We start from the raw sequence: 26,657 nt of genomic DNA, 5'->3' as shown, positions 1-26,657 counted from the left end.
CATCTTGCACGTGCTAGGCAAGTGCTCTACCCTGAGCCACAATACAGCCCCTAAATTGAACTTTTTTACAAAATCCTGCATGTTGTTTGTAGTACTGGTATTTCTATTTTACTATTTGCACAGAAAGTCTGGTAAACAGCCCCTAAATATTTGGGTGTTTTTTTGTTTGTGGTGCTGGGGGTGGCAAGCATAGAGTGCTACTACTGAGCTATATCCTGAATATGTATGCTTTTAGGCTAGGAAGAACCATTGCTAACATATCATTTGCTATTTGCCTTTGCATGACTATTACAGAGAACTGAAGTTTTTTAGGAAAGAGTGTACTTACTGACTAATCTGTAAAATGCTAATACTATGCTTAAATTTTCTGAAATGGGATTTTTTTTTTTTTTTTTTTTAGTTTTGGGGGGATGTAAACGTTTGCTTTTGATATGGAAGTTGAACTCAGAGCACTGAGCTTCATCACCAACCTTTTTTTATTTCAAGACAGAGTCTCACTAAGTTGTCCAGGCTGTCCTGAAACTTGTGATCCTCCTTCCTCAGCCATGGGCCACCACATCTGGCTAGGAGCATATGAATTTACTATAAGATACCTATCTGAATTCATTTTGGTGAATTTCTTTCATCTTCATAGCAAGTTCTACTAATGTTCTCAAACATGTTACTAGAAATTACTAACCTATTGTAAAACATCTATTTTAAAGATATACATTTATATAAAGATTTCTAACATTTAATTTTCCTTTTGTGAATTTAGAACATTTCAATGACTTGATTAAAATGAGATTTTCTTTTTTTTGCAAAAGAAAACACTTTATTTATGTGTCAGATATTTATTTGACATAGATAAAAACATCTCTTTTATGTTGAGACAAGATTGTGTTTTTCTCAGGCTGGGGATGTGGCTCCAGCAGTAGTGCGCTTGCCTGGCATGCGTGCGGCCTGGGTTCGATCCTCAGCACCACATACAAACAAAGATGTTGTGTCTGCCGAAAACTAAAAAATAAATATTAAAATTCTCTCTCTGTCTCTCTCTCTCTCAAAAAAAAAAAAAAAAAAGAATGTGTTTTTCTCTACCAGGTTTAATCACCAATGTATAATTTATGCTTTATCTAGAAATCCAGATAGAAGCCCTGGTAGACACAGATAATTCTACTTCATTATCATTTAATCTATTAAGGAGAAATAGCAGGGGAGGTACTTTTTTTTTTTTTTTTTTTTCCCAAATCCAGGACATTACTGGCTCTGAAGCACAAAATTCATTGGTATGTTGATATGTGTAAGTTTTAGTAATGAGAGTGGATTTTTTTTTTAAAAGGAGAAAGGAAAGTCTAAGCCAGGTGATAGGACAGAAAATGTTTTTAAAAAGAAGTATTTCTTTCTTTCTTTTTTTTTAAGAGAGAGAGAGAGAATTTTTAAAATATTTTATTTTTTTTAGTTTTCAGCGAACACAACATCTTTGTTTGTATGTGGTGCTGAGGATTGAACCGGGATGCACGCATGACAGGCCAGCGCACTACTGCTTGAGCCACAACCCCAGCCTCAAGAGTGGATTTTTAAAAACAAGTTTCTTATCCCCAGTGAACCCCCCTGAACTCAAGGAAAGATTTCCTAGCTTGGATTTCTTTCTACTATTTTGGGAAAACCAAAACTTTCAATTCCCTTTTTTAGAAATGTCACTTGGGAGTCCTAATGAAAGGGGTACACCTTAGCCTACAGGCATTTAAGTTACAGGCACCATGAATCATTCTGTTATGTTAGAACCTGCATTTCTAAATGGTACTCAACCTAGTTTCTGACCTAGCGTAGGCAGTTGGCAAATATTTGGTGAATGACTGGGACAGTACCTTGGTATCTAAGGACAGTTCATCTAAGAAAGCCTTGTCCTTTCTGAACAATTTGCTGCTATTGCAGCAACTAGAGTGAAAGACAAGATCTATTATTAACCAGTGTGGCTGAGTATAGAAGGAAAGGTGATATGTAGGCTAACAGCTAGCTATTAAGGTGGTAGAGTAAAACTTGATGTTACATTAGGAAGCAAATACACAGTCCATGCATTTGTCAGTGTACAAATGATACAGTGTATCAGAAGTCTTATATTTTAGTGTCTGTTTCCTTCCCTTCCTACCTTTTACCCACCCCACCCCCAAATATAAAGGATATATATTTGCTTCTTATAAGGCTGATTATTATTTATTAAAAAATTGGATGTATATAACACTATGTCCTAGAGTGTAAGGGGGTATAAACAAGATCTCTAACCTTCCCTACCTCATCAGAATAAGATTTTCTTTTTTTTTTTTTAAGTTTTTTTAAACTTTATTTTATTCATTTATTTTTTTAATGTGGTACTGAGGATCAAACCCAGTGCCTCACACGTGCTAAGCAAGTGCTCTACCATTGAGCCACAACCCCAGCCCAGGATTTATTTATTTTTATTAATTAAAATTTAAAATTTTTTTTTTGCAGTTGTAGATGCCTTTATTCTATTTGTTTAATTTTATGTGGTGCTAAGGATCAAACTCGGTGCCTCACACATGCTAGGCAAGTGCTCTGCCACTAAGCCACAGCCACAGCCCCTAAAAATTGTTTTATTTAATTCTATGTGTCCAAAATATTATCATTGAAAACGAAATCTTTATAAACAAATTACTGAAATTTTACATTCTTCTGTTTTGTACTAAGTACTTGAAACATAACATGTATTTTTATATTTACAGCACATCTGGATTCAGATTAGATACATATCAAATGTTCAATAGCCACAGGAGCTAGTGGCTATCATACTGGACAGTGTATCTATAATAATAACTGATTTTTAAAAATCACACATATCTTTAGAAGTTGGTAAATTATAGGAAGAAACAAACAGCCACCACATGCCTCCTAATGGAAGACTCCATCTTATAAGGTAGTCTATACCAATGTAAGGGTCCGGCGGAGCGTCGGAGAAAGAGACCCCACAAGAGACTGGCTCCATGCAATTGGCAAAAGGGGTTTTATTGGGGATCCATTCCAGCGCGCTGGGGCTCGTACTCACTCAAGAAGGGAGAGCAGCCCAGAGCAGAGGTCAAGCAGAGCTTAAGTACACTTTTTGGAGAGGGCGGTGGGCTTTGCATACATCAGAACAAATCATCAAATCATCGTGAGGCGTGGGAAAATTGAACAACAACTCTGAGACAGGATTAGTACATTCATTGGCGGAAACAGTCTGGGCAGGGGTGATTGGTCATTCCTAAGCGGGGTACACATTTAAACTGATTGGTTTTGGAGCCTAGATGCTTACGTGCCGTGCTACTTGGAGCCCTTAGCTATTAAACAACCAGGGAATCAATGGAAATATTTACTGGGCAGTTCAGGTATTGTCCTAACAGCTACAGAGATTACAGGTTCAGGGGGTAGCAGAGGAATTTTAACAATACCTGGTCTTTACTTTTTAGCCTAGGCCTTGCCATTTAGAAACTTTACAATGCCCGGTCTTTTACACTTTAACTCAGACTTTTGCAGCTTAGAATCAGCTTAGAAATTTTACCTTTACACCAATCAAGTCTTTAGATTTAATTACCAATTTATATAAAATACATAGGAGAAAATATGTTAAAGAGGATTTACTCAACAAAATTTATGTCATGAGGAACTTTAAAGAGACAACCAAAACAAAAAAAGAGGAATTGTTAAAGTGAGATGAAGAACTCATAAATTTAAAACAGATTTGTTTTCTTAAAGCTAAGATTTCCAGTTGATACAGTGAAGTAGAGTGGGAAGAAAATGATTTTAAGAATCAGAATGGTTAAAATCCTGATTTGCTGTATATTAGTTGTGTGACCTTGGGCAATTTATTTTCCTTAATCTCTGATATGGGAATTATTTAGCAAGTGTCTTAAGGGAGATTGTGAGGTTTAAATGAGAACATAGGCAAAGCACTTCATTTGGTGCTTATTTGGATGCCAAACCCAATCCAATACCAGAAAATCAGGTTCTCCCCCCCCCCCAGCACTCCTCTGCCTCTAGTAGGTGCTAGATGTTTTTCTGATTGTCTCTGATGAGTATCTCTAGGTTTCACTGAAGATATATGTATTTAAATGATGCTTGTTTTTGCAACTGCTATTGTTGGAGAGTCAAGATTAAGAGCAAGTTTCTTAGGTGAATTATACTGGCACAATAATGGAGAGATAATTTCAAGGATATATTGTATCTGCTCACTTTTCAATTTAAAAATTGGGTGAAGCACTTTTTGTTTGCTATCTTTCTTTTTGTACCAGGGATTGAACCCAGGGGCACTTAATCACTGAACCATATCTACAGCCCTTTTTTATTTTTATATTTTTATTTCTTTTTACTTACACATAGACACAATATTTATTTATTTTTTGAGAGAGAATTTTTTAGAATTTATTTTTTAGTTTTCGGTGGACACAACATCTTTATTTTATTTTTTATGTGGTGCTGAGGATCAAACTCAGTGCCTTGCATGTGCTAGGCAAGGGCTCTACCACTGATCACCAACCACAACTCCCTTTATTTTTATTTAGAGACAAGATCTCACTAAATTGCTCAGGGCCTCGTTAAGTTGCTGAGGCTGGCTTTTTTTTTTTTTTTTTTTTTTTTAATATATCAAGACCCTAAACAACATTAAATTTTTGTATTTATTTGCCTGTCATGCATCATTCGAGAGGGTTCATAATGATTTTTTCCCAAGATTTAGTCCAACTGGGCTATTGATCACAGGTAAGATTTTGTGTTTTCCCTTATTTCTCTTAGATCCTTTCCCTCAAAGCTATGGCTTCTTTTATCTTATTGACAAAATTCTTCCTTTCCAGAAATGTTTTTGATGATTATTCTTTTTACCAATATCTTATGCCCCATTTCCCACTTGCTGGGAGGCTCAGCTCACTCTGGCTTTCAGACTTCGTGAGGATCAGGTTCTTACATGTTGATGCCTTGGGATGTGGTTCTATGTGGTTATACTCTCTGAATATTTTATTCAGCTCGATTGAGCATCACATATATTTGTGGAATATCACTGCACTTACGGAGTGAAAATAAAGGCATAGGCAAAAATGGTGAACACATTTAACTGAAAACTGCTTCAAGGCAGATCAGTTCCACCAAATGAGAAACCAGGAAGGGGACAAATAAGCTACTAAAGTTTTCAGCGAGGAAGTGGAACCTGGAAAATCAGAGAAGTAGAGAAGGTAAGACTTGTTTATTGCTTTTATTAATAAATTATCCGGCAGAAGTATTAAGAGTCAATCCTTGGGCGTAGAAGACATCTCTATTTGGAAACGATAACCCTGTCCTCACTATTTCGGGACACAGGGTCACCCGCCAGCTATGGGTCTGTGCCAGAGATACTGGCCTCTCCTGCAATCCCCAAGCCCGCTGGAGCGCGCCCTCCAGGCCCGCCCCGCCCCCTGGACTCACCCTCCCGCCCCTGAGCACGCCCCTGAGCACGCCCCTTCCCGCCCCTGGGCCCGCCCCTTCCCGCCCCTGGGCCCGCCTCTCTGGCTCTCTATTCCGTGCAGGCACCTGCCTGGCCGCCCAGCGCGGGGTCCTGAGGCGCCTCGGGGAAACTCTGCGATTGGTTGCAGCTTGTGGCTGGAGTTCGGCTCCAGCAGCGCTTGACAACCGCAGTCTGCCAAAGACTGAACTGGGCGGTCGCCGGCCCGGGAGGGGCGGAGGCGAGAAGGACGGGCTGACGAACTGATGGACTGACGCGCGGGTAGCTGGAGGGAGGACCGACGCCAACCCCTTACCGCCGCCCTTGCGCTCCTTCCCCAGCCCGGAGCCGGCAGCTTCGGGCCCCAGCCGCCGGCCTCGCAGCTGCGTTCCCTTTCACCACTTCTGCGGGCTCACCTCGGAGCCCTCAGGTGAGAGACTACGGGAGGCGGGGGCGGGCCGCTGCACACCTCTGTTGCCATGGTCACCCGTCGCCACCTGTCTCCCGCTGACTGGGCTCTGACCCTTCAGCCCAGAGAGTAGCTTTCGAGGCCCATGAGAAGGGGCTTTGGGTAGGTTTGGGTGGTGCTTGGGTGGAGACGGGTCGTGGGTGAGGCCCCGGCGCTGCAGGATGGGGACCTGGGAACTGCCAGGCCTCCATTCGAGGCCGCCGCTCCTGGACCACACCTTTCCCACTTGCCAGCGCGGTTCTAGGGGCAGAGCGACGCCCCCCGCCCTGGAACGAGCAGCTAGGGACCGCAGCGTTCGTGGCCACCACGCTGCTGCTGAGGGGCGGGAAGCAGACCGACTGCGCTGCTGCTTCCTTCCTCGCCGCTCTGCGGAGCGGGTGCCAGAACTGAGGGGAGCCCTCGCGTCCCTTTCTGGGCACGCCTTGGCCTGGAGGCGGAGAGGGAGCGGCGGTACTGGGGGCCAGGCGGCTGCTTGGGGCTGCCGAGCGGGCCGGGTTTGGTCTTTCTGACGTCAGTGGTCAGTAAGAGTAGGCTTTGGGGGGTCTCAGAGTGGTGCAGAGACTGGATTTGGAACGGGGGGTTGTACTCAGGGCGCCTGCGTAGAAGAAAGGGGAGGTTGTAGAATTCATAGGGTTAAGCCTTCCCGGTATTGGGGAGAAAAAGACGGGGGCTCTAGCTCTGGGGCGAGGCCTTTAATAAAAGGGGCGGGGGCGAAGGTAGTTAGAGCTTTTGACCAGATGTTTTTTTTTTCTTTTCTATACCCAGACGTGCTGTTGGTAACCACGCACGGTTTCTGAGAGGGGCTTTTTTGGCAACTTGGTTCTCTTTGCATAATGAAAGGAGAAGTCTTTGTTCCACCCAGATTCATAGGCTGTGATCCTCACTTATTTTCTTTCCTTTGTTGTAGAGTTCATAGAATGCTTAAAAAGTTAGTGCCGCAGAAATTAACATGTAGGTTTTAAAAATGTTATAAATCTTTTTTTCACGGCAAATCTAGTTAGAATATTTTTAAAAATTTTTTGTCTCTAGTGTTGGCAAGTGTTGCATTGACATTTTACTAGGCAGGAAAACCGCCCAAAAGCCCATTTTCCCTTTATATGGCACATTCTCTAGGTCTTATTTAGGAAGAAGATGTTACAAATTATTTTACCATAGTTTTTTGGAGGATGTAGACTGTTTCCAACAGGAAAGAAATTAATGTACAATTATGGGAAAGACAGGAAGAAAGCCATAACAGTATATTAAGGTAAAAAACCAAAAAATAAACATTTGAATTTGGATGTCTATTATTATTATGAGGGGATTTTTAACCTGTGTTTATTTACCACCTTATCACCTCCCTGTTTTCTTATAATAAAAAGGAGTAGTAGGGGACTGGGATACAGAGCATTTGCCCAGCATTGGTGGGGCCCTGGGTTCAAACCCAAGAACCAGGACAAAACAAACAAAAACCAGTACTAGGAATGTATCAAAAGAGACAAGAATAGTATCCTGTATTTCTAATTATATAATTATGTTTAGTCTCTTTTTGGGTTTGTGAAATTGAATTTATCAATTACTGAATGGATACCATTGATAGGTTTTATGCTCAGTTTGAAAAACACTTCAAGATAAATGAAAAAATATGTGCAGTTTTCTTTAGATCAGTAAGCTGGAAATCAGGTTGCTGTATTTAAAATTCTCTTTGCTGCTGATTATAATCTTGGAAGAGCTATTTACTGGACTATTGACTCTGGTTTCTTGTTCTATAAAATGGTATAATACTTATTATTGTTTTAGTCAGTGAATGGGCTCTAAAGTTGAATAGCAATGCATTAGAAAACACTTTGGACAAATTTTAAGGCATCTGTTGATTAATTCCCTGTCCCCTGTAGTACTGGAGTTTGAACCCAAGACTCTTGTACTGGGCTACATCCTTAGCCCATTTTTAAATTTTGAGACAGTGTCATGCTAAATTGCCTAGGCTTCCTTGAATTTACAATCCTCCTATTTCAGCCTCCGGAGTAACTGGGATTACAAGTGTTCCTCACCCTGCACCCAGCTTGTTGATTACCTTTTAATAGAAGGAGCATTGGCAAGAATAATAAAAAAATTTCTGCATGATCTATTTCACATGTCTAAGACTAGGGCCCAATTTTTTACAGTGACTTTAAAGGGCTCACAGGAACTGTTGAGGTGCATCCTAAACATTTGGCAGAGGTTCTTTATTTTTGTGGTGATGTGGAGCAAAGGGTGTTTCTAAATGTAGGTCAGAATTGCTTTCTTGCAAATAAAGCTGTAATCAATAGTTGACCTAATTTATATTTGGTGCTGAATAATCCTGAATGTGGATGATTGGTTCTTGACTAATGAAGAAATAACTTTATCCTGTTGACCTGTGGTTTTCAAACTGGAGTATTTGGACCATTAGAAACATGCAACATTGTGCTAAGAGATAAACCTTTGTTCACGTAACATAGCACACATTTATGGAATTATCAGTTTCACTTGAAGACTTGGGTAAAAATATTATTTTTGTTTTAAAGCAAAAAGATCATATGGAGAAAGCAATATTCCATTAATCTAAGGTAAAATTCCGAGACTTCAAAAGCAATTTCATGCTAAGAACTCTCTGGGGATGTGTTTAGTTTCTTCTGTCCTCAAAGGAAAGTCTAAGAAACTTTACCTTGGGCTAATTCAGCTAATGAATGGCATATCATTACATAGCACAAGAAATAAACTGAATTGCAATTTTAAAACTTTGACTGATATTAGGTTCAACATCACTTGAGTCCTAATCATGTCCCCTCCCCTTTTTTAATCCCTGTTAAAGTCAGAGTGCTATAGTAGAGAGGTCATAGGATTTCAGTCAGATACATTCTGTCATCCCATTCTTGGCTCTGCATTTAATTGCCTCAGAGGCAAATACCTAACATCTCTAAGTGTTAGTGTAATCATCCATAAAATGACAATCATAGAGTCATAAGAATTACATAGATACTAGCTGAAAGTTTTTAGCACAAGGTCTGGCATGTGGTATGTATCTCTGTATATTAGGATACTAATAATCCTTTAAACTCATTCTTGGCAGGAAATCTTGTTACCCCCTAACTTTCTTTCTTTCTTTCTTTTTTTTTTTTTTTTTTTTAGGACTTTCTTTCTATCTTTTTAGTTTTATTGGTTTTATTTTTTTAAATACACAATAGCGGAATGCATTACAATTCTTTATTACACATATAGAGTACAATTTTTCATATCTTTGTATACAGAGTATGTTCACGCCAGTTCATGCCTTTATACATGTTCTTTTTTTGCATAACTATTCTTATTACACATATATACCACAATTTTTCATATCTCTTTATATATAAAATATGTTGACACCCAATTTGAGTCTTCATACATGTACTTTGGATAATGATGTCCATCACATTCCACTGACCCCCTAATTAACTTTCAATGGAATTTTATATGTAATTCTCTTTTGTTAATCTGTACTTTGTATTTTATGTACATTATTTTCATATGTAAGACTCAAACCCAGGTCTTCAGACTCTAAATCCCCTGCTGGCCCACATCCAAGGATATTTCACTTTTGAGACCACCACATTAAATGGCTAACTCTTACATATTTTAACTATTTTTTTTCCTTTTGAATTTCTATTCAAGGATAAAGATATCCTTATAAAATACTTCACATCTTCCTTATAACCTTCTTTTGTGACTTCTTGTTTAGCATAGTAGCTTAAACATTGTACTTGGTAACTGTAGGTGTGTTCATAGGTGTGTTGAAACTAAGAAATACTCAAATATTTTTAAAATGGATACTAACTTTAAACAAGTATTACCACAAGTAGGAGTTTCTTCATGCCATGTTTAATCTTTAAATTTCCTCTTTACCTATCATTTTTAACATAATTGGCCTAATTGATCTTCCCAATGTTTAAAAAATCACACCTAAAATATTTTTAAAAACAAGTCAACTTATTCCAAAGTAAATTTTTATATTTGCTACCTAGAGGACAGTAGCTCTCCCATAGCATTCATCATCCAACTTAGTCAAGCCTATGAGTTTTGAAGGGAAGAAATTTACATTTATTGAACACTAATCACGTTCTCACTACTCTACTAGGAGATATACCTCATTTTACAAGTCACTATTCTACTTTATATAGAGAGAGTACTACATGAAAAAAGGACATAATTTTTACACTGTTTATACTTGACTCATTTAATTAAAAATGTGTCTTTTTATGGCTAAGTACAATGTTTTATGATTCTTGTTATTTGTTGATAAAGAAAGTGCAACCTGACTAAAATCTTTGAGAAAGTTTTATAGAACAAATAGTTACAGCCTAAATGTCCATTTTTGGCTTAACATTTTTAATGGTATTTTGAAAACTTAAAAACAGAATTAGATTGCTTTTTTTCCCCAGCTTTAAGGGAAGCTTTGGAAATGAAATTCTGGAAAATGCAAAATCACAAATTTTCACTAGTAAATGATGATATAAAACAACTGTAGTGTGTTCATAGTAAATGTCCACATTATGAGAAGTGTTAGTTTCAGTCTATTATAGTTGTTGATCAGATCAGCCACACTTGAGTATTGTGTTCTATTTTAGGTGCTTGAAGAGGGAGATTTACAAATATACTGTGGAGGATGATCAGTATGGTATGGGATGTGGAAACTATGTTTTGTGAAGGCTGGTGTTTGAAAGGATCCATTAAACAACATTAGATATGAAAATAGTGCCCAGTGTTTTTGCATTGTAAGCATAGTAATTAATCTTGTTTTTGGATTCTCTTCTAGTTGGTACTTTGATATAAAATAGGAACTTTGAGATGTAATTCTAAAATTTCTTTTTTATTTTCATATTTTTTTTTGCTTATTTAAGTTCCCTATAAATAGAATTGGAATTTGTGAGTCAAAGGTTTTTTTTTAATATTTATTTTTTTTAGTTGTAGTTGGACACAATATCTTTATTTTATTTTTATGTGGTGCTGAGGATAGAACCCAGGGCCTCACACATGCTAGGCGAGCACTCTACCACTGAGCCACAATCCCAGCCCCATGAGTCAAAGTTTTTATGTCTTTTTTTTCTTTTTGGTACCACAGATTGAACTCAGGGGCACTTAACTACTGAGCCACATCCCCCAACCTTTTTTATTTTTAGATGGTCTCCCTAAATTGCTTAGAGCCTCCTAAAGTGAACTTTGAACTTGTGATAATAATCCTCTTGCTTCAGCCTCCAGAGCTACTGGGATTACAGATGAGTGCCCCTATGCCCTGTTCACAGAGGGAATTGAACCACTGAACTAAATCCTCAGCTTTTTTACTTTTTATTTTGAGACAGGGTCTTGCTGAATTGCTTAGGTCATCGCTAAATTGCTGAGACTGGTCTTGAACTTGAACCCGTGATCATCGCTTTAGCCTTCTGAGTTGCTGGAATTATAGGCGTGTGCCACCGTGTTGGGCTTCTATATATATTTTTTATAGGTAAAAATTTCATGCTGTCAGGCTGGGGTTGTGGTACAGTGGTAGGGTGCTTGCCTAGCATGTTTGAGGCTCTGGGTTTCATTCCCCAAGATCAAACAAACAAACAAATAATTAAATAAATAAAGGTAAAAAAAAATGTCATACTGTCAAATTCTCTTTCAAAAAGTTTGTTCTGGGGGATAGGGCTGTGGTTCGGTGGTAGAGCGCTCACCTGGCATGTGTGAGGCACTAGGTTTGATCCTCAGCAATACATAAAAATAAAATAAAAGTATTGTGTTCACCTGTAACTAAAATTGTGTGTGTGTGTGTGTGTGTGTATGTGTGTACATACTCACACACACAAATACACACACACACATACAAAGTCTATCCTAGTTTACATTCTTTTTTTTTGTATACTGGGCCATTGATCCACATCCCCAGCCCTTTATATTTTTTATTTAGAGACAGGGTCTTGCTGAGTTGCTTAGGGCTGTGCTGAGTTGTTGAGGCTGGCTTTGAACTCAGGATCCTCCTGCCTCAGCCTCTTGAGCCCCTGGGATTACAGGCATGTGCTACCATGCCTGGCCCAGTTTACATTACTAACAACAGTTTACGAAAGGCATTTTACCCAAACTCTTGCCAATACTGGATATTATCTTTTTTTTTTTTTTTTGAGACTCCTTGTGTTGTCCGGGTGACTTTGAACTCCTTGGACTTAAATAATTCTCCTGTTTTAGCCTCCCTAGTACCTGGGATCATAGGCTTATGTGCCACCATGCCTTATTTATCATATTTGATTTTTGCAAAATTGGTAGGCCATAAATAGTACCTTATTTTAGTATTTATTATAGATTGAGTAACTCATTTGAAATGCTTGGGACCAAATATAGTTAAGATTTTGGAATTTTTTAGATTTTGGAATATTTGCATAGATTTTACTGATTTAGCATTCCTAATCTGATAATTCAAAATTCTTCAAAATCCAAAACTGAAATTGGGAGTTTTTCAGATTTTTGGATTAGGGATGCTTAACCCTGTATCATTGAGATTGAACTTTAAAAATTTTTTTTTTGGTTGTAGTTCTGTGAATTGTTTGTATTCTTTGTTCACTTTTCAACTGGGTTTTTTGTTGTTGGTGGTGTTTTTTTTTGTGTGTGTGTTTGTTTTGGTGGTGGTAGTTTTGATTTGAAGGTGCCATTTGAATGGTTATAGGTGATAACATTTTAACTCTGTTTGTATTTAATCCTTCTTTCCCTTCCTACCCTCCCCACCTTGACTTAAGTTGTGACAAGTTTAATGAATGGAAGGTTAACATTTTATGTTCAGTGTCAAAGATGACAGTTTTCTTTTTTACCTTTTCTGGGTAATTGATTAAATTGAGCAATCTGATTCAAAAACTAGATTTTGTTTATCTTATAAAATTTTAGTTTGTTTTAAAAATACTTGTGGGTTCAACTGGGCTTCCTGTAAGTGACTTTGGAGGCTGAGACAGGAGGATCGAAGTTCAAAGCCAGACTCATCATTTAGTGAGTCTCTAAATAACTTAGTGAGACCCTGCTTCAAAGTAAAAAAATAAAAAGGGTTGGGGGTATGGCTAAGTGGTTAAACCCCTCTGGATTCAATACCCAGTACCAAAACAAAAAATTGTGTGTGTATACACACACACACATTTATTTATTGGTATGTACATGAAAACAAATCTTTAATCTCATAAAGATTGATAAAAATATATAAATCAGTTCTGAAAAGAGGTGTTGGGTTATGGAAAAAATACAAATCATTCTGAAACATCACTTCATTACATACGTTACTAATTTCTTCCAGTAATTTGCAAGTAACTAGTTACTTATGTTTTGTTGTTTTTTTTTTTAATTTTATGAATAGGTAATATTAAATTGTACATAGTACAAAATTCAAAAGGTTTTAAAGGGGTAAATGATAAAAAAAGTTATCTCATATATATGATTTATATTTGATTATAAAGGTAGCACTGATATATTTTTTCATGAAACTTTTTCCATATCTAAAATATATATATATATATATATATATATATTTTGGGGGGGGGGGTGCACCAGGGATTGAACCTAGGGGTGGTTAACCACTGAGCCACATCACAACCCTCCCTTTTAAATATTTTTTTTCGTTGTTGGTAGATCTTTATTTAATTTATTTATATGTGAGGCTGAGAATTGAACTCAGTGCCTCACACATGCCAGGCAAGTGCACTACTGCTGAGTCCCAGCCCCAGACCTCACCACAGCCATTTTATATTTTATTTAGAGACAGAGTCTTGCTGAGTTGCTAAGTACCTCTCTCATCTGCTGAGGCTGGCTTTGAACTCCTGCCTCAGCTTTCTAAGTGGCTGGGATTATGCCTGGCTCCCATTATTATTCTTTATCTAGATTTTCCTTCTTGGACACAACTATTACCAATTTTTGATGTCTTTTTTTCCAGAAATACTTACACATATATATGTAGCATATAATTTATGTTCATTGAATTCAGTTTATAGTTATATTAAAGCTGCACCTGGTTTAGAAATAGTTTGTTTCTCTAAGCCAAAAGTCATTTACAGTTCCAGAAGGTTAATTAAAAATAATCGATGAGTGCAGTATCTGTAGCTCAGTGGCAGAGCACTTGCCTAGCATATGTGAGGCACTGGGTTCCATCCTCAGTACCACATAAAAATAAACAAATAAAATAAAGACATTCTGTCCATTTATAACTAAAAAAATTTTAAAAAATAATGGATGAATAGAGAACAACTGACAACAGTAAGAAAGGGACACATGGGCTGGGATTGTGGCTCAGTGGTAGAGCGTTTGCCTAGCACGGGCAAGGCCCTGGGTTCGATCCCCAACACCACATAAAAATAAATAAATAAAGATATTGTGTCCAACTACAATTAAAAAATAAATATTAAAAAAAGGGACACATGCTACATCCTGTTAGATGATTAGCAGACATTTTCTTTTGTTTGCTTAAATGATCTAAAGCAAATCAATTTTTTTCCTTCTTATTAAACTGACATTATACATTTGAGGCTTCTGATTGTCCCATACTTAATATTCCCACTTCCAGAATATATTCTTCCTATTGTTAAAATGTGAATTAAGGCAAATTTTAAACTTGAAAGCAGATCATAGAAATTAGAGCCATTAAGTACCTTTTTCATGACCATAAAATTTATGACAGTGTCCTAATTCCCTTCATCTTATACTTCTGAATCATTCTTATCCTTCTTTGTTTTTCTTCTTTCCCATTCTGTTTTTAGTAAGAAACATCAGGCAAAGGAACATTTATATTTGATTATAAAGGTAGCACTGATATATTTTTTTCATGAGACTTTTTCCATATCTATATATGGAAACAGAAGCCTAATTAATATAGTTTTACTACCATTATTTGTTTTTTTAATATTTATTTTTTATTTGTAGTTGAACACAATACCTTTATTTATTTTATGTGGTGCTGAGGCGAGTGCTCTACCACTGAGCCACAACCCCAGCCCCATTATTTGTTTTTTATTCTTATTCATTGTTAACATTTTACAAACTTATATTTCTTTTTTTTTTTAAAGAGAGAGTGAGAGAGGGAGAGAGAGAGAGAATTTTTTAATATTTATTTTTCAGTTATCAGCGGACACAACATCTTTGTATGTGGTGCTGAGGATCGAACCCGGGCCGCACGCATGCCAGGTGAGCATGCTACCACTTGAGCCACATCCCCAGCCCACAAACTTACATTTTTAAAAAATAATTTTATTTCTTGCCCCTTGCTACATACTTCTAATCTTTTTTTACTGAGACAGCACTGGGAGTTCATATAAGATTCCATCTAGAATTTAGTTTCTGTGAATGCCAATTATATCTAAGTACTAAATACTGAAATACTACTTTACAGCTGATTTCCAGATACTTTTATTTTTATTTTTTGGTACTGGGGGATTGATCCCAGAGGCAGTTTACCACTGAGCTCCCTCTTTTCTTTCTTTCTTTTTTCTTTTCTTTTTCTTTTTTTTTTTTTTTAGAGCTAGGTCTTGCCGAGTTGCTTAGGGTCTTGCTAAATTGCTGAGGATCGCCTCAAATTTGCAGTCCTCCTGATTCAGTGGAATTACAGATGTGCTCCCTTGCACCCAGGCAGGTACCTTATTTTTAATGAAAACTTATTTTTTAATGTTACCTAGTCCAGGTATTGAATATAAATAAAAATTTACTTTTTGACAGCCAATCCATAGATATGTTTTGTGATTTAAAAAAATTTCCATTTAACGTGGAGATACTGAGACACCCATTTTTTTCCCCATTTTGTTTTGCATTTTCAGTGGATTATACCTTACATAGTCCCTATGTGAATTCTTTAATAATGTTAAATATGTTCACAATGTACCATGAACTGGCAGGTCTACCTAAGATGCTTTCAGAGTTGACTTTGACTAAACAGTTGGATTCAAGGACTAGAGCTCAATCTTTTTGAAAGTCTTTAGAACAGTTGTAAACAAGACATCTGTTTCGTATATTTTTTTCCTCTTTTAGTAATGGTGAGGGGATTGTCCTCACACATACTCGGCAAGCACTGTATTACAGAGATATATCTCTAGCTTATTTTATTTTATTTAGAAGGAGAGGGGTTGTCTCATTAAGTTGTTCAGGCCAACCTGGAACTTGGGATCCTCCTGCCTCAACTTCTCATTAGTTGAAATGTCAGGCCTCCACTGCTATACCTTATTCTGTACTTCTGTGGTAGAACATGTCTTTGGTGATTTTGTATCTCAAACTGTGCAGCTGACATAAGTTGAAAAATGTCCTATGTGTGCATATCTCATTTTAAAACAATTTTAGGGCCAGGCATAATGGGCATGTCTGTAGTCCTAGGAGCTGAGATAGAAGAATCACTTGATACCAGGAATTTAAACCTAGGCAGCATAGTGAGAACTCATCTTAAAGGGAAAAAATAATTTTAGTAGTTCCTGAGTGAGTTAGATATTCTGAATTCATAGCTCCCTTTGGGGCAGAGGGAAAAGTATTTATCATTGAATTTTCTGAATTGGAGAAGAATTCAAGCTTTTCAGCAATGCATAATTTGAGGCAGTTTTGAAATATTCATGAATTATATGTTCATATGTTTAAATATGTGTATAACATACCATCTCTAAATTACATAGTTAGGATTTTGGGATCCTCTATAAATATTTCAGTTACACAAGGAGATTTTTTTTTTTTTTTTAGAAGAAAGGTGAAAGAGTACAGCAGATCTATTTTCTTATTTTTTTTTTTTTGAGAGAGAAAGAGAGAGAGAGAGAGAGAGAGAGAGAGAGAAATTTCAATATTTATTTTTTAGTTCTCGGCGGACACAACATCTTTGTTGGTATGTGGTGCTGGGGATCAAACCCGGGCCGCACGCATGCCAGACGCGCGCTACCGCCTGAGCCACATCCCCAGCCTTACACAAGGAGATTTAGAAAAGAATGATTAGTATAATTATCAAGCATATGTCCATGTTGATATTGTGTCCAGCAACAACAAAGGTTCTAAAAAAAAATTCTCAGTCGAGTGATTAAAATACCATACTTTTCCAGTGGGAATTTCACAATATAGAATTAAAACTTGTCTTTTTAATTAGATTTTTTAAAAACCCTGAACCAATTCTAAGTTAATTAGCATACATTTTCTGTAAAACCAGTGTAAAACATATTTTTAATAATGTGTTTTCTTTTTTTAGGATTTATTAACCAGAAGTGAATGCAGCATTCAATTTGTAGTCATGTAGGGACAGGGGCCTGTACCTGTAGTCCCAGCTTCTTGGGAGGCTAAAGCAGGAGGATCATTTGTAGCAGGAGTTCAAGGCTAGTGTGGGCAATATAGCAAGACCAGAACTTCTGATCTGAATTAAAATGAGACTGTTGCTGTAAATTTCACTCTAGAATTACTTAATATTTTGACTAATATTTAAATTAAATGTTGAATATGAAGCCTGTAACGTATTTATATTGAACTACATTAGAAAATTTTAGTTTTAGGGTTAGGTTTGTAGCTCATTGTTAGTGCCCTGGGTTCAGTCCCCAGTATCAATAAAAGAAAAGAAAATTGTAGGTTTAATTTTGCACTAAATTTTGTTGGTTCATGATAATGTAATGAAGTATCTTCTAAGATCTACTATAGGAATGGAATAATAGTTTTTCTGAGAGTTAAATTAGTAAAAGCTATTTTTTTGTTAGTTAAACTTATCAGAAGATTTGAAAGAGTGCTAAAATTGCTAACTGGTGTACTCTAGGAATAATCTCAGGGAGATAGTTCAGAAATGTGATCAAAATTTAGTGAGTAGAACTCTCATTAATTTTGTTGTACCCTCTTTGGATAAAGTCTATAAAAGGAATAGTGATCAATTTAGCAAAGAGAATCTGTGCACAGTGTCCCACAGCTGTAATCCCAGCAATTCGGAAGGCTAAGGCAGGAGTTCGAGACCAGTCTCAGCAACTTAAGCCCTGAACAACTTAGTTGTCAAAAATAAAAATAAGGGGGCTAAGGATATTAGTTCAGTTGGAAGAGTGCTTGCCCAGTATGCACAGGGTCCTAGGTTCAATCCCCAGCACACACAAAAAAAAGCCTCCTCTCTCAAACAAAAACATACAAACAAACTCGTGGTAAAGTACCCCTGACTTTAATTCCTAGTAGAAAAAAAAAAGGGGGGGGTGTTGAGAGCCACGGCCTAGTTGGAATGGCACCTGGCATATTACCAGAAGGAGTGGTTGAGAGGTGATGCCAACAAGCCATTAAAATGATGACAGTTAAGTTAAGCTGTGTATAATTGCTGTGACTGGATGATGCTGGATTGAAACAGGCTGTGTATTCACTTGTATATGGACCCCTGCGGTCCAGCAATAGGGTGGATCCGGAATAGGGTGGCTCCTGCTGCCTCCTTCTTGAGCTCTCTACTTTAGAGTTCTCCCGGTGCAGCGGGGATTCCTGGAGAGTTCGTGTTGGTTGGTGAAAGCCAGGGGAGGGAGTTCCGGTTGGTGTGTGGTGTTGCTGGAAGTGCCAGTGGGATGGCGTGCGGGGGAGTTCGGGCAATAAAGGAGTTCCTGTTTAAACCTACAAGTGCCTTCTAGTGGCTTGGTTATTTTGTACCCAGCCAGACTGCGGCAGGGGCGGGTGGGAGAAAAGAAAGCAAAGGGATCCCAAAGCATACGGAATTGGGCAGCTGGTTTTTAGGGGAGAGGTTTGTGATTTATCTGTTTTCTGAGTCGGATATATCCTTATTGTGGAATGGGATTATTTTAGTCATTGAATATTTGTTTAGTCATTAAATATTTGAGTTAAATAATTGTCTTACAGGGTTCTTCCCCTTGTTTCCTTGTTTACATAGTACCTCTTCATGAGAGATTGTACTTATCCAAGGAGAGCATTCTAGTTGGTTAGATATTTGCATTCTCATTATAAAAAAATAAATTGATAAAAGTAAACAACTTGAAAAAAAGTAACCTGTGAATCTATGTGTATGTTTATGTTTTTGTGAGGTAGGTTAAAGTAAGTTGATCCTGTGAAAGAGGTAATACTTATAGTCCTTTTTTTATCTGATGAGTTTTCTTGGCAGCTAGTCCACTATAATAAGTAGTCTTTTACATTGCTCCTGAAAGACCCCAGCCCAACAACCTCAGACCTAGTTGCAAAACCACCGAGGCATGTCGCAGGCACCAGAGGTGTTTTTCAGATAATTAGTTAGGTGTAACCGGTTGAGAAAGGACAAAAGACCAGGTCCCAAGGCATGCCTGAATGAGCAGGAACAGGAGGACCAGAGTGCAAATATGTAGCTTTTATGTGGTTCTTTTTCAGTAGCATACAATGAAAAACAACTTTGCCCTTTAGGTAATCTATATGCTGGGTTTAAAATTAACTAATGAGAAACCTATTGCTTACCATGCGCGAAAACTGCCCCTTTACCCTACAAATATTTCTGTATCCCCAAGCCCGGTGTGCCAGCTCACCAAAGCTCCGGCTGAGGTTCTGCTGGGCACCCGCAGGCGCCTGTGTCTCTTTCAATAAACACCTCTTGCTTTTGCAGCCAGTGTTCGTGGGATTCTCTTTGGACAGGGAAACGGGGGTCTTTCACTCCCAGTCTTAACATTTGAAAACAATAGTTTGGGTCATTTAACTTGTATGGTTTCATCTGTAGAATGAGAAGGTTGACTGAATGATCTTCACAGTCCTCCTAATTCTAAATAAATTTTTATGGTATTATAACTTATGTGCTGATTATGTCACTGCAGACCTATAAGTAAGAATTAAAAGGAATTTAAGAAAGTTTTAAAATATCATTGAAACTAGAGCTGGGGGATCATACCTGTAATCCTAGCAACTGGGGAGGCTGAGGCAGGAGGATTGCAAGTTCAAAGCCAGCCTCAGCATTTAGTGATACCCTAAGCAATTTATCCAGACATTGTCTCAAAATCAAACAAAAAGGCCTAGGGATGTAGTTTAGTGGTTAAGTGCCCTTAGGTTCAATCCCCAGTGCCCTTCCCCACAAAAAAATCATTGAGATGGCCAACATAAATAAAATTGTACATTTTAATTTAGCCTTATTTTGTTTGACTCCAGTGTATGTGAGTCATTTAGATGTTGCTGCTAGACTATATGCTTCTTTTTTAAAAAAAAAATATTTATTTTTTATTTGTAGTTGGACACAACACCTTTATTTTGTTTATTTTTATGTGGTGCTGAGAATCGAACCCAGGGCCTTGCACAAGCTAGGGGAGCGCTCTACTGCTGAGCCACAACCCCAGCCCCAACCTATATGCTTCTTAAGGACAAGGAAAGTGTCTCTAGAGTGTAGGATAGTGCGTATCACAAAAGTGTTAAGTGTTTATCAAATTAATATATTATGGCATACCTCAAATGATACATTTAGGACATAGCTAAACATGATTTGGTTATTAATGACTTTTTAAAGTATTCTTTTTTTTTTTTTTCAGTAAGGAGGATGGAACCCAGGTCTTAGGCATGCTAGGCAAGCACTCAATCACTAAGCTACACCCCCAGCTCCTTTAAAAATACTTTTTATTATGAAATATTTTAACTATGTACAAGAGTAAAAAAATTATATAATGAATCCCATTTACCCATCAGCCCACTTCAATAGTTACTATTGTTCTTATCTTCATTTCTTTTTCTTTTCTTTTTTTTCAGCTGTAGATGAACACAATATCTTTATTTATTTATTTTTATGTGATGTTGAGGATTGAACCCAGTGCCTCATGCATGCAAGGCAAGCACTCTACTACTGAGCTACTGCCCCAGCCCTCATCTTCATTTCTTCCCACTGTCCTCCTGTATTATTTTGGAGCAAATCAGTGACCTTACATCATTTAATGTATAGTTATTCCCATGTCTTTCTCTCAAAGATAGTACTTTACAAAATTATAGCTATACCTTTGTCACACATTGAAGATGACTTGAGGACTGGGGATGTAGTTCAGTTTGATCCCCAGAACCACAAACCAACCAACAAACAAAAAAAAAAAAGGTGGGACTGGGTTGTGGCTCAGTGGTAGAGCCCTTGTTTGGCATGTGTGAGGCATTGGGTTTGATCCTCAGCATCTCATTAAAATAAATAAAATAAAGGGTATTGTGCCCATCTACAACTAAAATAAATATAAATATTAAGTTGGTTTTGATAAATTAATTTTACTTCACCTCTACTAAGTATTCTCAGGAATCTGTTATGTTTCATTTCTAGGCAGATAAATTTAGATATAAAGCAGTTGGACTAACTTTTTTGTTATTTTCATTCTATTTAATATTTAGGCTACCAACATGACGGCTGAAGAAACAGTGAATGTAAAAGAGGTTGAAATCATTAAGCTAATTTTGGACTTCCTGAATTCAAAGAAACTTCATATTAGTATGTTGGCCCTTGAGAAGGAAAGTGGAGTCATAAATGGCCTATTTTCAGATGATATGCTTTTCCTGAGGTATGATTCATTACTAGTGTGAGGTTTGTAGCTCTTTTAAAGAAATATTAAATAATAAGAAAGTAACATGTTATAATACAGATAGAACTTTATAATCACAGATAATGGGTCAGTATGATTTTTAAAAATGTTTTTATCTTGGAACATTTACATAACACTAATATTTTCTATAGAGTGTTTTCAGAGGTATGATCCAGACCACTTAAAAAAAAAGTCACAAGTCTGTTGTTTTTGTGGAATCAACATAAAATATACTTGACTAAGAAATCAGACTCTGGAAAGATAAGGAAAATATTTCTGAAATGCCATTATTTTAACCATAGGAAAAAATAAGACATAGTCTTTGTAGAAATATATTCCTTAAAAGTATAGAAAAATAGTCACCCTACCACCCAGAAGTACTTATGATTATTTTTAAAATAATAGCAATTTTGTTGTTATTTTTTAATTCTGCTTCACCCATTAATATCACAAGGATTGTCTGTGGTTTCAAATTTATATATTAAAAAATTTCAATTTACTTAGTTTCCTAATGATTCCTCTAATTTTAGATTATTTTACCCAACTTTCTTAAATGCTCTACTGAACAGCTTTTATGCATGAGACTTTTTTTTGTATCTTGGATTATTTTCTTAAGACATCATTTTTAGAGGAATGATTGCAAGGTAAAGGAAATGAACATGTTTGCCAAAATGGAAAGCTAAACACTTGAATTGGATGGAAAAAGAAAATCCCAAATTCTCAGGCAGAGATGTATTCTATTTTTATATGATACTCAATATCCTTGACAAGGAGTGCATATTCTTGGAAAAAATGAACTGTTCCTAACTCCAGTAAAAAAGAACTTTAAAACTAAAAAGATTTCTCACATTATAAGAACTTATAATAAATTACTCATTATGCTTCCCTATATTTTGTGTTATGAATATCATCCAGCCCCGGGGAGTTTAGTGATGTAGCTAGTAATTAGTTCTAGAGCACTGTTTTGTTTTTTGTTGGGGGACTGTCTTTCAAATATTGCTACTTATGAAATTTCACAGTGGTTCATAAGTACCCTACAGGAGCCTATTGGTGTGCAGTGAAGTCTTATTGATCTTAAATAAAATGCAAAAGATTCCAAAATAGCAAGTTTTTCATTAAATGTATTCATCTTAAAGGGCTGGCCTGGGAAATTGTGTATTTTTGCTTTTATAATATTAAAATAACCCTTTATAAAATGATTATGATATGTATTGTGATTGGTTATTAATAGTCATTCTTTGCAGAATAAAGTGTTGGCAGTCTTGTGTAGGTTCTCCTGCCCATTCCTCCTTCCTTTTTAAATTTTACTGTGATAAAAAATCCAAAAATTGGTCTGGGGATGTGGCTCAAGTGGTAGCGCACTCGCCTGGCATGCATGCGGCCCAGGTTCGATCCTCAGCACCACATACAAAGATGTTGTGTCCGCCGACAACTAAAAAACAAATATTAAAAATTCTCTCTCTCTCAAAAAAAAAATCCAAAAATTGGGAAATTGTTATTGTAAAAGAACAGAGAGAATAATGTCGTGTAACTTTTGTAAGTTCCCATAGGCCAATTAGAGTAGAACAAAACTTGTTCTTACTCTTTGCTGCCTTTTGGTTTTGTTTTTGTAGTCCTAGGCTCTTTGCTGTTTTTTTTCTCAGAATCTAACCTTTAGTTTCAAGTTCCTTAAAGATGTGGAATTCACAATTTGGAGCAGAATTTCACAATGTTGGCACTACTAACATTTGGGTCAGACATATCTTTGTTTTGGGAGATATCATGTGCATTGTAAGATGTTTAGCAGCATCTCTGATCTCTACCCACTAGATAACAGTTATGACAACCAAAAATGCCCCCTGGGGAAGAGGTGAATCACCCCCCAGTTGAGAACCATTGATTTATTGAGAGCAGAACATGCCTACACACTGGTGGTGATTGTTTTTATGTGTTACTGGGACTGAACCCAGAGCTTCATGCTTGCTAAGTAAACACTCTACCACTGAGCCATATCCACAGTTCCTGGTCTTTAATTAATGCACACTAGTCTTAAAACCGTAAGATGAATGGGGAAATAAAGGAACATTTAAACTTAGTCTCGTGTTTTTGCAGAGGTCAAAAACCACAGATAGGGCTGGGGTTGTAGCTCAGTGGCAGAGCGCTTGCCTAGCACGGATGAGGCATTGGTTTGGATTCTCAGCACTGCATATAAAGAAATAAAATAAAGGTCCATTAACAACTAAAAAAGATTTAAAAAACCCCCACAAATATATTAATATGAAGAATGGCTGCTGATTCACAGATCTTATCATCTAGCATATGTTGTTGAAAATGTGAACTAGCCAGGCTTGGTGGTGAATACCTATAATCCTAGCAATTTGGGAAGCTGAGGGAGAAGGATCATAAGTTCCAGGCTATCCTGGGCAAATCAGCAGATCATATTTCAAAGTAAAAAGGGCTGGGAATGTAGCTCAGTGGTAAAGTATCCCTAGGTTCAATCCTCATTACCAAAAAAAAAAAGTGAAAAAGTTCGTTTTATTTTAGTGTTTAAAGAACCAAATGTTAATCTCACTATGTGCTTTGTGAAATTTTAATGCTGATTTGTCACTTATTCTGTTATCTGTTAGTATAACCCGAATTTGATAATATTTTGGGTTTTTATGTAGGCAGCTAATCCTTGATGGTCAATGGGATGAAGTTCTTCAATTCATTCAGCCTCTGGAATGTATGGAAAAATTTGACAAAAAAAGGTAAGATTTCATTTGAAATTTTTAGTGTCTTAAAGGGGTAGAAAATGAAAAAATGAAAAAATAAAACAAAAATTTAAAAATAAGACTCAGAGTATACTCAATCCCATTGAATTAGAGTACTTCTATAGGACTAGTTACTTGTACTTGAAGTATTTGAAAATTTGATATGCAAATCTACTTAGCCTACAGTGGCCATATGCCAAAGGTCATGAGGACTGTTTCTTTATAATAGTATAAAGACTTCAAATATGTCTTTCTATTATATCCTGGCCTCCATGGTTTCTGAAGAGTAGTCTACTGTACTTTTTAATCCTCATTTTATTGTTTGTAATCTTTATCTCCATCCCTCCTTACTTTCCTCTTTCCTCCTTTTTTTCATCCTTTATTCCTTCCTTCCATTTTTTCTCTTTATCATTGGATTATGATGTACTTAATTGTGTTATGTTTAAAAGTGTATGTGTTTTGCATTTTTCCTGCTTGGGATTTGCTAAACTTTTGAACTTGTACAATTCTTTTTAGTTGTCAGTAGACCTTTATTTTATTTATATGTGGTGCTGAGAATTGAACCCAGTGCCTCACACATGCTATGCAAGCACTCTACCACTGAGCTACAACCCCATTCTGGATCTGTAGGTTTTTTTTTTTTTGTTGTTGTTGTTTTAGTATTTTTTTTTAGTTGTAGTTGGACACAATTATTTTATTTTTATGTGGTGCTGAGGATCGAACCCAGCGCCCCACACGTGCTAGGCAAGTGCTCTACCACTGAGCCACAACCCCAACCCCAATCTGTAGGTTTTTAAATGAGTTTTGTCCCACAGGACTGAGGCTTTTATTTATTTATTCTTTCACAATGCTGGGGATTAAACATAGGGTCTCAGACATGCTAAGCAACACTCTTACCAAGGAACTATATCTCCAAACCCTTTATTATTTTGAATATTTTTTAATCTGTATTCTTTAGTCTGAATTGTTTTTATATTGTTTTTTATTGATTTAATATCCACTGGTTTTTTGGGTTTTTTTGGTACCAAGGCACTTAACCACTGAGCCACAATCCTCATCTCTTTTTTATTTTTTATTTAGAGACAAGGTTTCATTGAGTTGCTTAGGGCCCCAATAAATTGCAGAGGCTGCCTTTGAACTTGTGATCCTTCTGCCTCAGCCTCCTGAGCTACTCACTGGGATTACAGGTGTGTGTCACCTCTCCCTGCTGATTCATTCTTCTCTAAGCCATCTGATGATAGTGAATTTTTTGTTTCCGATTTTATATTTTTCAGTTTTAAATTTTTCTTTTATAATTTTTCTGCTGAAATATTTCTGTCCATTCATTGAACTGCATCCACTGAGCTACTTGTCCAGCTCTTTTTATTTATTTATTTTTTGAGACAGTGTCTTATTAAGCTGCTCATACTGGCCTCAAATTTATGTTCTTTTTGTCTCAGCCTCCCAAGTCATTGGGAGGCATGCACCACCATGCCTGGCCATTGTGATATTTTCCTTTAAGTCCTTTAACATATTTATAGTAGCTGCATATTTGGTAGTGTAGTTCTTATTTGCTAGTATAAACTTTTGGTCATATCAGGCTCCGTTTCTGATTATCGCCTTTTTCCTAAGTCACCTTTTTTTTTTTTTTTTTAATAAAAAAATTAGTCATTTTGTGAAAGTGTTCTTCCATTGCATATTCATTCTTGAGAAATTAATTCTGTTTGCCTTCTGTTAAAAATTGTTGATTTTTATGCACACACATGATTAACCTCAAAAAGCAAATTCTGTCTCTCCTCTCATGGATCCCAGCTGAAAAGTCTTCTCTGTTTGACCCTTCTGTTACTTGGCATCTCCATTGCCTCTTTTTTTTTTTTTTTTTTTAATATTTTTTTAGTTGTTAATAGGTCTTTATTTATTTATATGTGGTGCTGAGAATTGAACTCAATGCTCACATGCCTGGCAAGTGCGCTGCTTCTGAGCCACAGCTCCAGCCCTCCATTTCATCTTAACAGTTTAGGGGATAGCCAAAGGTTTGGGCAACTGAGTTTACACAGTAGAATTTTGTGTATTTCTTACTGTATCTTCCTCCTTTAAGAATTCTCCTTACTTTTCATCTGGTCGTAGTACCAAAGTTTTTGCTGACTCAAGCCTGTGTAACTGAAGCTTTCTGCTTGAATTCTGGCTTACTCTTTAAGGACTAGAGAATGCCTTCAGCTGGAATGCCTTATGCCCTTGAATTGTACCCCTTCAAGTTCTATTTTTCCAAGAACTGACTTCCCTCTAGTTGTGCCATTTTTAGTTGTTCTCTGATGCATTCAGATTGTGCATTTGTGTGTGTGTTTTATCTAGGATTTAGCACTGTTATTTGCAAAAATATTAGTAAGGTGTAAGTTACTCTACCAGTAGTGGAAGTTAATCTCTTATTTTTTTGATTCTCTATTTATACAATGCTATTTGATAACTCTTTGATTTTGTACCTTCATTTATTTGGAATACTATTCATCTCACCATCTCTTATTTTACTTAACATACTCCTGATAACCTTTTAAAATCAGTAAATCTTTTACTTTGCACACCTTCTGATA

General features: G+C 36.8%; 1 protein-coding gene across 6 annotated transcripts in view; it reads left to right on the top strand.

The window, feature by feature from the left end:
- The first annotated feature begins 5,571 nt into the window (after positions 1-5,571).
- The window catches only part of Wdr47 (WD repeat domain 47), a 60,206-nt gene continuing 39,120 nt past the window's right edge, over positions 5,572-26,657 (top strand). For 2 of the 6 annotated variants that reach the window (XM_005338066.4, XM_078026928.1), the window contains exons 1-3: positions 5,573-5,870; positions 21,171-21,337; positions 24,004-24,087. In XM_005338066.4, coding sequence (XP_005338123.1) covers positions 21,180-21,337; positions 24,004-24,087 — 242 coding nt within the window. In that variant the 5' untranslated portion in view covers positions 5,573-5,870; positions 21,171-21,179. Of the gene's footprint in view, positions 5,871-5,994; positions 6,012-21,170; positions 21,338-24,003; positions 24,088-26,657 lie in introns of those variants that run through there. The other 4 variants (XM_021735125.3, XM_005338067.3, XM_078026927.1 and 1 more) reach the window with 4 other exon arrangements.

The sequence above is a fragment of the Ictidomys tridecemlineatus genome, chromosome 11 (genome assembly GCF_052094955.1).
Source record: "Ictidomys tridecemlineatus isolate mIctTri1 chromosome 11, mIctTri1.hap1, whole genome shotgun sequence".
Taxonomy (NCBI): domain Eukaryota; kingdom Metazoa; phylum Chordata; class Mammalia; order Rodentia; family Sciuridae; genus Ictidomys; species Ictidomys tridecemlineatus.
This window is presented reverse-complemented; position numbering and strand designations above follow the sequence as displayed.